This window comes from Leiobunum rupestre, chromosome 2 (genome assembly GCF_980474605.1).
Source record: "Leiobunum rupestre chromosome 2, qqLeiRupe1.1.hap1, whole genome shotgun sequence".
NCBI classification, from domain to species: domain Eukaryota; kingdom Metazoa; phylum Arthropoda; class Arachnida; order Opiliones; family Sclerosomatidae; genus Leiobunum; species Leiobunum rupestre.
This window is the reverse complement of record NC_143385.1, coordinates 53,761,864-53,776,392: the sequence shown is the minus strand read 5'-3', so window position 1 is coordinate 53,776,392 and position 14,529 is coordinate 53,761,864. Positions and strand designations below refer to the sequence as shown.

General features: G+C 34.2%; 1 protein-coding gene across 1 annotated transcript in view; it reads left to right on the top strand.

Moving 5' to 3' along the window:
• Positions 1-7,958, top strand: part of LOC149958398 (uncharacterized) — a 53,883-nt gene extending 45,925 nt beyond the window's left edge. The window contains exons 2-3 of the mRNA XM_090165822.1: positions 1,076-1,193; positions 5,950-7,958. Coding sequence (XP_090021948.1) covers positions 1,076-1,185 — 110 coding nt within the window. The 3' untranslated portion in view covers positions 1,186-1,193; positions 5,950-7,958. The remainder of the gene's footprint in view (positions 1-1,075; positions 1,194-5,949) is intronic.
• The last annotated feature ends 6,571 nt before the right edge of the window (positions 7,959-14,529 follow it).

Below are 14,529 nucleotides of genomic sequence, written 5' to 3'. Positions count from 1 at the left end.
GGGAAGTATGCCTGTTTTTCCCCATTTTAATACGATGAGTTAAAAGAGCGCCAGAGAGCTTCAAAAGGCGGCCTACTAGCCCCTGGAAGTAGGCTGCAACAAGTGCCAAACCAAGAAGCAGGGACTTTCAATACTGTTTAAGTTTACTTTTTTACGCTGGTTACCTCGATTTGTTTTCAAACTCCTTTTTTTAACTATCACACGAACCCAAACCTTAATGTTCGCGTTTCCCTGCCGCTTGGTTTGGCGCTTGTTGCAGCTTACTTCCAGGGGCTAGTAGGCGACACTTTGAAGCTCTCTGGCGCTCTTTTAACTAATCGTTGGAAAATGGAAAAAACAGGCATACTTCTCAACTCACCCCCTACAAGTCCTTCAAATTTGTGCACACGCTTTTAAAACACCCTGTACATTATATTAGAGATTTGGAAAATCGAAATCATTCAAAATATCTCTAAAACGACCGAAATCCCATTCGTTCGAAAACGATTTAACATTGAGTTCTAATCGATCGAAAATACCCCAATTGTGCGGTTTACAGCCCAATTTTGCACGTTTATATTATTTTTTATAGTACATCAAATTTCGTCGCGTTAGCCTTACTCGACGCAATTGCTACAAACTTAACCATTCACATTAAAAAATGAAATTGTTCGAATTATTGTATTCTTGATATAAATAAAAAGTTCAAAGCATAAATATATTTATAAAAGCGCGCCACCCTAGGGAAGTGAGAGACTAACCTAACCTAACCTAACCTTACCGTTAGTACACCTGTAGCAATTTTGTTTAGGTATAACGTTTTTTGCGTACCCTGCTATATCTCGGGGCAGAAGTAAAAAACAAAACAAAAGGTCCCAATGAACCGAATCCGCCTTTTGGGCTATATTTCGGAAACATTCAATTCGGTCGAATGGGATTTCGATCGAATGGGAATATACCAAATTGCACTAGAGTCTAACATTTTAAACTTAATATTTGAATTTTTGAAATTTACTACCCAGTACGGTGAAAATTATGCTTAAAACTTCTTAACGCACTGAATTAAATGATAAAAATGTGTTTATTTCTTTTTAAGATTTCTTACGAAAACGCAAAAGTACAGTGAGCAAGAAAGTGACGAGTGCTGGTGGCAGCGAATCTCCGTCGACGAACCAGGTCAAAGTTAAAAGACGGGCCTCCACGTAGTAATTCTAGTAAGAAGACAATTTTTTACGTTCTCACTCATTGAGTTGGCAATAAATAGAGGTACAAATAAATCTGGCTAGCGCGGGACCAATTTCGTTCAATATGGAGCAGTGGCGTCACCAGGATTTCAAAACTGGTGGCGCTTAAGCCGTAAGCACTGGCAAGGGCCATCCCATTGAGGGATATGGGGGAGGGGGGTGCCCCCAAAAAGGTTTGTTAAGTTTAAACATTGAGCCGGCTAGGAAAAATGAAATTGTTTATGCCCATTTTTAAGTTCGAAGAAACATTTCGGCAAGTAAATTGTAAAAATTATGAATTTTAGGAGGCGCTTTTCGGAAATTTTAGGTGGCGCTTCAGAAATTTTACAGGTGGCGCTTCAGAAATTTTACAGGTGGCTCAAGCGCCGCCTAAAACACCCTAGCAACGCCACCGATATGGAGACTTTTTAAACTATATCGTTCAACCGTGGCGGCATCTGTCTCTAGTGGTGGCAACTATATTGCAATTGAATTTTTGCGCGAATCATATAACTTTACAAAATATAGATGGCGCTACCGCCCAATTATAAAGATGAATATCGTACAGTCTTCTCAAAACAGGTCCCGCGTAACCATGGCAACCGAAATGGTAATTGTAATTCTAGCAGTATTATTCCCAATTCAATGTTCTCACTCCGCACTCTTTTCCGCCATTTTCCTCCGCTAGGCGTCGCTCTAATCTAACCCCCTCAACTGTTTTAAATTTCATCAAAACAAGCGTGACGTCACGAGTTAGAAGGGGGGAGGAAGTCGAACATTTTTGTCGTTTTTGGCATAACTGATCGCGCGATCCCGAAATTCGGGAACCCGATCCGCTTTTGGTTTTTACGGATTTTTTTCTGCCGCTCCTTCAATTGATTTCGAGGAATTTGTTCTTGATTAATTTGCCGCGAAAGAAAGTTTATTATTTCAGTAGTATTGAGTTCCAGAGTAAACTTTCGTCATAAAAAAATTGCGCGGGAAAAACTAGGAATGGGGGAGGGTATTTACGCCCCCCTTTTCCGAAATGTGTCGTCAGCCCAAGGAACGATATTGATAAAGTGCGTTGAACTCTTAGATCAGTTTGTGGCCCGGGGCGGGTTACTTCTTCTTAGAGACGATGTTTGGGGGAGTGAGCGTGGGTGGATTATGATTTTCTGTGGCGTTGGATGTCCCTAAGGGTTGTTTACAGTACCTGGTGAAACTAAAATTTTAAACTTTAAATAAGTAGGGAATTTTTTTTTGAAATTTTAGAAGTTTAAGGATTTTAAAATGGGCCTGAAAGTCGGAATTTTAGTAATGGGTCTGAAAGTCTGGGGAATTTACGAATGGGTCAGAAAGTTCAGAAGTTTAGAGATTTTAAAATGATCTAAAAGTCGGGGAATTTAGGAATGGTTCTGAGTCTGGGGAATTTACGAATGGGTCTGAAAGTTCAAAAGTTTAGGAATTTTAAAATGGATCTGAAAGTCAGGGAATTTACGAATGGGTATGAAAGTCGTGGAATTTTAGGAATGGATCGGAAAGTAAGGGAATTTACAAATGGGTCTGAAAGTCTGGGGAATTTAGGAATGGGTCTGAAAGTCTGTCGAATTTAGGAATGGGTCTGAAAGTCTGTCGAATTTAGGAATGGGTCTGAAAGTCTGTCGAATTTAGGAATGGGTCTGAAAGTCTGGGGAATTTTAGGAATGGGTCTGAAAGTCTGTCGAATTTAGGAATGGGTCTGAAAGTTTGTCGAATTTAGGAATGGGTCTGAAAGTCTGTCGAATTTAGGAATGGGTCTGAAAGTCTGTCGAATTTAGGAATGGGTCTGAAAGTCTGTCGAATTTAGGAATGGGTCTGAAAGTTTGTCGAATTTAGGAATGGGTCTGAAAGTTTGTCGAATTTAGGAATGGGTCTGAAAGTCTGTCGAATTTAGGAATGGGTCTGAAAGTCTGTCGAATTTAGGAATGGGTCTGAAAGTCTGTCGAATTTAGGAATGGGTCTGAAAGTTTGTCGAATTTAGGAATGGGTCTGAAAGTCTGTCGAATTTAGGAATGGGTCTGAAAGTCTGTCGAATTTAGGAATGGGTCTGAAAGTCTGGGGAATTTTAGGAATGGGTCTGAAAGTCTGTCGAATTTAGGAATGGGTCTGAAAGTTTGTCGAATTTAGGAATGGGTCTGAAAGTTCCAAAAGTTTAGGAATTTTAAAATGGATCTGAAAGTAAGGAAATTTACAAATGGGTCTGAAAGTCTGGGGAATTTACGAATGGGTCTGAAAGTTCATAAGTTTAGGGATTTTATGAATGGATCTGAAAGTCGGGGAATTTTATGAATGGATCGGAAAGTAAGGGAATTTTAGGAATGGGCTTGAAAATCTGGGTAATTTTATGAATGGATCGGAAAGTAAGGGAATTTTAGGAATGGGCTTGAAAGTCTGGGTAATTTTATGAATGGATCGGAAAGTAATGGGAATTTTAGGAATGGGCTTGAAAGTCTGGGTAATTTTATGAATGGATCGGAAAGTAAGGGAATTTTAGGAATGGGCTTGAAAGTCTGGGTAATTTTATGAATGGATCGGAAAGTAAGGGAATTTTAGGAATGGGCTTGAAAGTCTGGGTAATTTTAGGAATGGATCGGAAAGTTGGGGAAATCTAAAATTAGTTGGTGAAATTTAAAAAATTAGTGTAAAAGACAGATGATGTTATAAAATAACAAGAATGTAGTTTTTTGAACAGATAATAAGTGGGCAGCACCCTATTCGCTTCATGATTTTCGAGAGAGAAACCAGGCCCCTACGTACCAAAAAAATATAATATGATTCCCCCTATTACTTTCTTCTACCGATGATGTTTTAGGATACAGGCGAACTCACGACGAGAATGAGATGAATTGGAAAGGGTTAGCTTGTAGTTTATTATGAAGTTTTTATTTGGAGAACGGAAGCACGTGCTAGCGTATCAAAGGCCTAAAGGGTAAATGAATCGTCGCATTGTATTTGGCGTTTAACCCTTCGTAAGAAACGTTAGCCATCCCAAAACTGAAGTACTTCAATTTTAATAAAAAAAATTACCAAGTTACGTTTTAACGACTTAGTTAATGATTCTGTCACAGATGGCGACACTGTCTCGAGAGTTTTTTCGAGTGCCCAAATGGCCGATTTGAATCGGATAATGCGCCTCGCTGTGGCTTCTCTAAGTGTCGCTCTCTTGATGACGCCCAGCCAATTATATAATGGTCCTTTCTTGCCAGTAATCAACCCCAAAAATTACGTGGCTTTTTTCCAGTTAATTAAAAAAAACTTGAATTATTACCGGCGCTCACATTAAGCCCAAAGGTTTAATTTATGCCCAAAACTTGTACCTTAATTTCTCGAATTAAGTCTTTAAGAGTAGTTTTAATGTTAATGAATCATTAAGTTCAGGATGGACTTTTTTAAAATTGTCGGTTGGATTTCGTATAATATTTATTTTCAAGTTTAGCTATTAAATGCCCTTTTGGGTAGGCTTAAGTTTCAACGTTTTTTACAATAATAAAAGTTTTAGTAGTAATAGTAATAGAAACCATAGTAATTGACATAGAAACAATAGTAATAGAAACAATAGTAATAGAAACAATAGTAATAGAAACAATAGTAATAGAAACAATAGTAATAGAAACCATAGTAATAGAAACCATAGTAATAGAAACCATAGTAATTGACATAGAAACCATAGTAATAGACATAGAAACCATAGTAATAGACATAGAAACCATAGTAATAGACATAGAAACCATAGTAGTAGACATAGAAACCATAGTAGTAGACATAGAAACCATAGTAGTAGACATAGAAACCATAGTAGTAGACATAGAAACCATAGTAGTAGACATAGAAACCATAGTAGTAGACATAGAAACCATAGTAGTATAGACATAGAAACCATAGTAGTATAGACATAGAAACCATAGTAGTATAGACATAGAAACAATAGTAGTAATAAGCTAACCTAATAATTAAAAATTTCCCAAAATCCTTATTTTCAATAAATCTTCTGCAAAATACCATCGCTACAAAATATTTTAAGGTCAGTTTACAAAGTTGTCAAAGCTAAGGATGTATCGAAACGCAGTAGCTACAACTGCTATAAGTAACATACTCACCTATAAGTATGCCATAACTGTTTTTGTTAAATTTCCTTTTGATTCGTCGAATACGTTTTCAAAAGAACGAATGACATAAGCCCTTAAACCAGGCAATCCCGGCAGTGCTATAAATCCTACAAAATCCTATAGTTTTAATACCTATCCTATTTTCTCCCTAAATTTCCCATAAGTTTGACTTATTATGTTTCTGAAATACTTGTTTATTTATTGAAAGCTTGTTCGTTCGGCTCGCGAAAATTGTTTTTTTTTTCTTTATATAGAATTTTAATTTTTCTTAAATTTTTGAAAGCATTTTGTTTTTCATTTTTAAAGTGAAAAATGTCCTATAATATCCTAAATTTTTATTTTTTTATTTTATGTATTTTATTTTGTGTCCTGTACAAATTGACAAAATAATTCTAATATTCTTGAGATGTATCGAAACATAACTGCTATATGTAATAACACACTTATAAGTATTCCATAACGGTGTTATTTTACTTAAACTTTTTTAATTCGTCCAATTATTATGTGGCATAAAATAAATCAGGGGAAATCTTGAAAAGTGAGGGAATTTGAACTATGCTTAAGATTAAAACTGGTAGAACTATAAATAAATAATAATTATTAATTCTTTCTAATTTCAGATACCATTGAAGTTCCAAATTATGAAGAAAAATATCCGGATCTATATTTAAGGCGCCAAATTTCTTTCTTTTGAATGATTCAATTTGAATTGGTTCAAATCCCGGTGTATTACCATGGAAACCATCAAAATTCGACAAACAGGTTGCTTAGCAACTAAACGCTATTTCTTCGAATCACTTTGGATAACCGAAATTACAGTTGCTAATGGCAAAATGGAAGAAAACATAGTTAAGGAATAGTTCAATCTTTTTTTTGTTTCACTGAGATCTCATTTTTAAGTCGACCAGTTTGACTTGAAATTCCACCCACCAGCAGCGTACATGTAATATTTTTTAATTCTAATTTTTAATTGCTTTCAATTTAAATTTAATTAGAATCTTAAAGGGCTTTAATTTTCATTGATTGAAATATTTGCAATATCATTTTTAATTATAGATTCTTTATATATTCATTACAACTTCAAAAAAATCATTTCTAATTTGCGCTAATATATTTTACTATATTTAATATTCATTTGAATATAATTACATTTCAATATGTAACAAAAAATACTTCTATTTATTCTTAATTTGAAACAAATAAAATTTCACGGCAAATTTCAAATAAAGCCAGCCAGCCGTTATAGTTTAGTCTATAACGTTTCATTTAAAAAGGAATTCAATAGTAAAAACAAATATAGTGGGGGGGAAATGCGCAAATCATACCTTAAAATTTCATATTGTCTATCATTTCGATAAAAATATTTATTTATAATTTATTTCTATTTGTTGGGTTACATAATATGCAAGTAGATGTATATTTAAGAAATGGTAAAAGTGAAAAAAGCGGTGATGAATTCAATTTAATTAAAATTAATTTAATTATAATAGTAAGAAAACCCAACAAGTTTATAACAGTACAAATTTTGGTGGTCAATAAAATGTATTTCGTATCCATGGTAACGTTACATAACATAACTTATGTATCTGAATAAATAAAGTATTTCTAGAAGTTAATTCTTCGGATACAGTTAAGTTTCCATGGAAACGTTTTTTTCACGCTTTACTTTTCATGGCGATCCAATTTTCTTCGTTGTCATGGTAATAGCTTTTCTTCAAATTATCCTGTAACCATGGTAATATTAAGTATTCCAAATTCGTAAATTGGCTTCATTCGTTGCTAAGGCATTATTAAATTACCCTCTTTAATGTTTCTATGGTAACAATAATTTTTATGACTTGTTGCTATGGATACTTAATATTTTGAATTACAATGGTAACATAAATTATCTTTGAGTGTCATTTAACTCATTGCTAATTTAATTAATTAAATGTTTCACCATGGTAACCTTTATTTTAAGTTTAAATTTAATTTAATTTCTAAAAATACCCTTAAACCACCCTTCTAACTATGGCAACTTTTACAATTGATTATCGTACAATTAATTATTATCATTTAAATTAAATTCATTTGGCTGTTAACATTCTCTAAGTTACTTATCATAAATTACCATAAGAAAGGTAATCGAAAAATTTGTAAATTATAAGAAACAGAATTTCTAAATTATGTACATTAATTTTTTTAATTTCACTTTTATAAAAATATATTACTGTGGAGATTTGTTTTAATTCTATGATATTAGCTGCAATTGTGATACCGCGTTGCTTGGTTTCCGCCATTTTGGGCCCTTATTTTGGTGACGTCAGTCCTTAGGGGCTCCTATTTGATTGGCTGAGAGATCGGTGACATCACACCATAGCAGGGGTTTTTGGCCAATCATATTATAATCAATGGCCTTAATACGAAGATCTCAAAAATATAAAGTATATTTTTTCTCAATTGTACATAAATTTATAAGATAAATGGATATTATGTTTTTTTATATAATTAGATTATGGTTTGGTTTATTTTAGAGTTTTAGGTTTGAAGAATATTGTATATCAAATATTTTGTGTGTAAAATTTCTAGAAGAATATTTGGAAAAAAATATTATGGTTGATTAAGTTTAGTGGATTTCATAATAGTGTAATGGTTTCAATAAAAAATGTATTTGGAAATGAAATATTGTGTTCGTTTCGAGTTTCCCGCGGTTTTATACATTTCTACTAGGTGGCGCCATTACGCGGAGTCCTTGAGAAACATCTAGGATTTTTTTTAAATAGTTGCAGAAACTATTTAGCAGATGGCGGTAGTGCACCGTTAAACTATCGATTCTGTTTCTTAAATTAAATAAAATTTGCGTAAAATAAATAAATTATAATATTAACTAGTTATAAATTATTATTTTAGTAACTAATTCAATTATTTAATGTTAAAATATCATTATCATTAAAAGTGTTATAAAATCACAACTTCGAATGAAGCCGCCAGATGCCGCTAGGTGAAGCGTCAAAAACCTACGGTATAAACGGTTTTCGGTTTTCAAAATACGCGGCTAACTCGGCCATGTTTACGATATATTACTCGTAACTAATACAGTTAAAAATAGGCAATAAACCTCAAGTTTCATACTAGAAAGTAATTTTAATGTGCTTGATGGATAGTCAAGACACTAAACGTAAGTAGAAATATTTTCTATGTCAGTTTTTTCGCTAATGTTGGTCTTCGACCGAGGCTTACGAAATTCGTACCAATACGTTTACATCAAAACGAGACCGCATGTGTTGCCTTTCAGCGTTCATTTCTGTTTGTATAATCCATTCAATGGCAATCAATGTACCGTCAATTGGAAATTAATTTATCTTTGAAAAAGCGAACGCGGAAGTATTTCGTTGTCAAATGACAATCGATGAACCATTGTCGCGAAGAATAATTTGTCGTCGAGTTCTCAGCGCGTTGGCCTAGTGTCTAGTTTGTCTACGTGTCTAAAACGATTTCGACTTACAAACTGTTATGCATACTTTCTAACGGCAGGCAGCCCAGCGGTACTATAAAATATATAAAATCCTATATTTGAAAACCTGTCCCCACTGGTGTAAGTGGTTTCTCCCGAGCTCTTCGGTTTCCCACATGGTTTCCCATTCCATAAAAACTTTTAGAGGTTAAAGGTAATAGCAAAAGTGACATAATTACCAAAAGTGTATCAATAGGACCTATTTCCTAATGAATGTTACGATCGAAATACAAGTTGGGAGGGGAGAAGGGAAAGTATGCCTTGGGGAGGGAAGGAAGTTAAGACCAACAAGTAACGCCTCGTAGTGAGGAACGGAGGAACTAAGTAGCACTGGTCAAAGTTGGTGTATTTTTTGATTTTTCGTCGTTCTGTGGAGATGCTATCGCCATCTACCTACGATATAATACCATAGACTAAAAAAAGATCCAGAGAGGCGACAATAAATAGTCTTCTATGTGGTCGATCTCGAGTCGAGCATTCATTAAACCTTTAGCATAGGAAAGTACCGGGATTGTCACCCTTTTGGTAATTATGTCACTTTTGGTAATAGTGAGTGTAGGGAGCTGTTGGCTCGCATGGAATGTAGGACTTGCCACCACCCCCCTACGCATTGTAACCCGGCCACCTGAATTAATGGCTTTAAAAGTCGCTCGATGACTTAATTGGGCCTAAGGTGGTGCCTTGAGTTATTAGCCTAGTTGATATTATCCTGTAAATCCTTGAAATGCCGTACAAAGTCCTATCCGTATATAGAAAAATGTCATTTAATTTTTTAATTTTAGGAATCATTATCAATTTTTTAAGCTGAAATTTAAAAAAATTCAGCTCCATTCTATCCTGTATTTGAAAATTTTCAGTCCTATATTACCTTGTATTTGAGAAATTTCAGTTCCATATTATCCGTATTTGAGACATTTCAGTCACATACTATCCCGAAATTGAGACATTTCAGTCACATGTTATCCGTATTTGAGACATTTCAGTCACATGTTATCCGTATTTGAGACATTTTAGTCACATGTTATCCGTATTTGAGACTTTTCAGTCACATGTTATCCGTATTTGAGACATTTCAGTCACATGTTATCCGTGTTTGAGACATTTCAGTCACATGTTATCCGTATTTGAGACATTTCAGTCGCATATTATCCGTATTTGAGACAATTCAGTCACATGTTATCCGTATTTGAGACATTTCAGTCGCATATTACCCCGAAATTGAGACATTTCAGTCACATGTTATCCGTATTTGAGACATTTCAGTCACATGTTATCCGTATTTGAGACAATTCAGTCACATGTTATCCGTATTTGAGACATTTCAGTCGCATATTATCCGTATTTGAGACAATTCAGTCACATGTTATCCGTATTTGAGACATTTCAGTCGCATATTACCCCGAAATTGAGACATTTCAGTCACATGTTATCCGTATTTGAGACATTTCAGTCACATGTTATCCGTATTTGAGACAATTCAGTCACATGTTATCCGTATTTGAAACATTTCAGTCAAATATTAAGGGCTTCAAAAGTCGCATGATGACTTAGGCCTAAGGTGGTGCCTTGGGTATTAGCCTAGCTGATTATTATTATTATATTATCCCGTAATTGAGATATTTCAGTCTCATATTATCGCGAATTTGAGAAATTTCAGTCCTATATTATCCCGTGCATTATTTAGTAATAGTAAAATATTTGTGTCGACCATTTCAGGTGGACACAGATATTTTACGATTACTATATAATGCACGTGTACACAAAAATTTAAATATTTACAAATATTAAAATTATTGCGTACACCTGAAATATTTACAAATATTAAAATTATTGCGTACACCTGAAATATTTACAAATATTAAAATTATTGTGTACACCTGATATATTTTGAAATGTATTTTGTATACACGTGTATGTACTATTAAAATTTTGGTGTACACTTGCATATTATACTAATACTAACATTTTGGTGTACACGTGCGTAATATACGAATAGTAACATTTTGTGTACACGTGCATACTAATATTAACATTTTTATGTACACGTGCGTACTGATATTAACATTTTGGTGTACACGTGCGTACTAATATTATCATTTTGGTGTATGCGTGCGTACTAATATTAACATTTTGGTGTACACGTTCATACTAATATTAAAATTTTGGTGTACACGTGCATAATATACTAATATTAACATTTTGGTGTACACGTGTATAATATACTAATATTAACCTTTTGGTGTACACGCGTATAATATACTAATATCAACCTTTTGGTGTACACGTGCCTAATATAATAATATTAACATTTTGGTGTACACATACAATATCAAATATTATTAAAATGCTTGAGTAAACGAAAGATATTTACAAATATAAAATTTTTGGTGTACACGAACGTTTTTTACCAATATTAAAATTATGTGAGGAACATTTAGAATTATTCGCTGTTTATTTTGAATATTTAACAAGGATCCCTCAAATGGAAATATTTCAATTGAACTTGGACGTTGGCAGACAGCTGGTTTTTGTAGAAGCGTGAGCGATAGAAGCCCGCGATGTTATACAATGTTATAACGACCCCAAAAACATCCCGCCCACCATCGTGATCTAGCCACAAATTAAGCAAATACCGAAAGCCTTACGCGCAGAGTGTCCGTGGAGGCCTCGCAGACAGAAGCGCCCCGCCGCGGGAAATAATAACAACGAGAGGGTGCTAAAACAATCATTAATGGTGTCACTTTAAGCTGCTGTTCGTCTCCGCGCCTTATGACTCACGACTTAATCATCCCAGACTTCCGTTTTGACACTCGTTTATGCCCTGACCCTCAAATTCCCCCGTTTTGGGGTCATTTAGGATAAGTTCAAATTCAACTGGGTTGTCTCTACGGGCTTCGAGTGATATTTTTTTACATCTGAAATCGTTGACTTTTCCAGGCTATCTCTGATCAATTTTTGACAATATCCCAGGCATTTTTAGTAATACAGGGTTCATGATATTCTCAAACTGATTTCCCTTATATTTCCAGGTTTTCCCAATAATATTTCCAAGTTCTCCCAGTGATATATCTAGGTTTTTTCCACTGGTATTTCCAGGTTTCCCTTCTGATATTTCCAAGTTTCCCTACTGATATTTTCAGATTTTTCCACTGATATATCTAGGTTTCTCAACTGATATTACACTGTTTCCCTACTGATATTTTCAGATTTTTCCACTGATATATCCAGGTTTCTCAACTGATATTACCGTGTTTCCCTACTGATATTTTCAGATTTTTCCAGGTTTCTCAACTGATATTACCGTGTTTCCCTACTGATATTTTCAGATTTTTCCAGGTTTCTCAACTGATATTACCGTGTTTCCCTACTGATATTTTCAGATTTTTCCACTGATATATCTAGGTTTCTCAACTGATATTACCGTGTTTCCCTACTGATATTTTCAGATTTTTCCACTGATATATCCAGGTTTCTCAACTGATATTACCGTGTTTCCCTACTGATATTTTCAGATTTTTCCACTGATATATCTAGGTTTCTCAACTGATATTACACTGTTTCCCTACTGATATTTTCAGATTTTTCCACTGATATATCCAGGTTTCTCAACTGATATTACCGTGTTTCCCTACTGATATTTTCAGATTTTTCCAGGTTTCTCAACTGATATTACCGTGTTTCCCTACTGATATTTTCAGATTTTTCCACTGATATATCTAGGTTTCTCAACTGATATTACCGTGTTTCCCTACTGATATTTTCAGATTTTTCCACTGATATATCTAGGTTTCTCAACTGATATTACACTGTTTCCCTACTGATATTTTCAGATTTTTCCACTGAAATATCCAGGTTTCTCAACTGATATTACCGTGTTTCCCTACTGATATTTTCAGATTTTTCCACTGATATATCCAGGTTTCTCAACTGATATTACCGTGTTTCCCTACTGATATTTTCAGATTTTTCCACTGATATATCTAGGTTTCTCAACTGATATTACACTGTTTCCCTACTGATATTTTCAGATTTTTCCACTGATATATCCAGGTTTCTCAACTGATATTACCGTGTTTCCCTACTGATATTTTCAGATTTTTCCACTGATATATCTAGGTTTCTCAACTGATATTACACTGTTTCCCTACTGATATTTTCAGATTTTTCCACTGATATATCCAGGTTTCTCAACTGATATTCCCTGTGTTTTCCCACTGATATTTCCAGGTGCAAGATTACCCAATGTTTTAAGTGTAACTCTCCATCTCATTGCTAACTTAACCAATCTTATATATTAATAAGGTATTGGAATTACCCAATGTCTTAAGTGTAACTCTCCATCTCATTGCTAACTTAACCAATCTTATATATTAATAAGGTATTGGAATTACCCAATGTCTTAAGTGTAACTCTCCATCTCATTGCTAACTTAACCAATCTTATATATTAATAAGGTATTGGAATTACCCAATGTCTTAAGTGTAACTCTCCATCTCATTGCTAACTTAACCAATCTTATATATTAATAAGGTATTGGAATTACCCAATGTCTTAAGTGTAACTCTCCATCTCATTGCTAACTTAACCAATCTTATATATTAATAAGGTATTGGAATTTCCCTGACATTTCTGTCGGCAATTTAATAGTTCTTTTTATAAAGTAACGTGGCCTTCTTGTTTAAATGTTGCTCTTACGTCACAGTCTCTGACTTTTACTAGCCTATGAGCGCGCGCTACAGTCGCCAGATGAATATAGGTTTTTCTAGCTCGCGTGCAAACCGCTCGCGCGAAAAATACACCAATAAAGCTGTGTCTTGTGACGTAAGAGCAACATTTTAACAAGTTGGGCAAGACCACTTTTTATTTTATAAAATCAACTATTCCATTATATTTTAAAGTAAACAGATCGATATTATATTCCAGGCCATATTTTTAGGTTTAACAAGGAAAAAATGAAATATAACAAACTTTATTATACGTACCCCTTAGCCTTAAACCTGGTGACATCAATGTCAATTAATATTATAAACTTTAACTTCAAATACCTTAAGACTGTAAATCCAGCCAAAAACTGAAATAGGTTCATTTTTACTATGCCTACGACCATAAGTAACATAATAACTATAAGTATGGCCCTTTCAATCGTTTTAATGGTAATTTTATTACCGAATTAAAATAAGACGTTCATTAAAGTTGGTTAATTTTTACAGGACCTACGACCATAAGTATCATAAAAACTATAAGTATGACCCTTCTATCGTTGCAATGGTAATTTTATTACCGAATTAAAATTGGTTAATTTTTAATGGGCCTACGACCATAACATTTTATGACCAAATTAAAATAAAGTTTTTCAAACCGGTTAACGTTTACCGTGCCTACCATCATAAGTCATATTACTATTACACTTGTTAGCGTTTTAATGGTAATTTTAAGACCAAACCTTTTATTGACACTGAAACTCTCGCCCAACTCCGACTTGACAGAATGAGTAGTATGATATCGTCCTTGGTAGTAGCAGATTTAGACACTAGGGGGCTCTGTGATGAGAACTAAACCTAGATTGCGCAATAGCTCGGAAAATCAGTTCGGCGGTAATTTTTGCTAATTGACATACTTACTGTTACCATGTTACTTATGCTACGACGACGACGTACATTTCGCCCTAAAGATAAAATGCGATTTAAAAAAATTGGTCAAAATATAT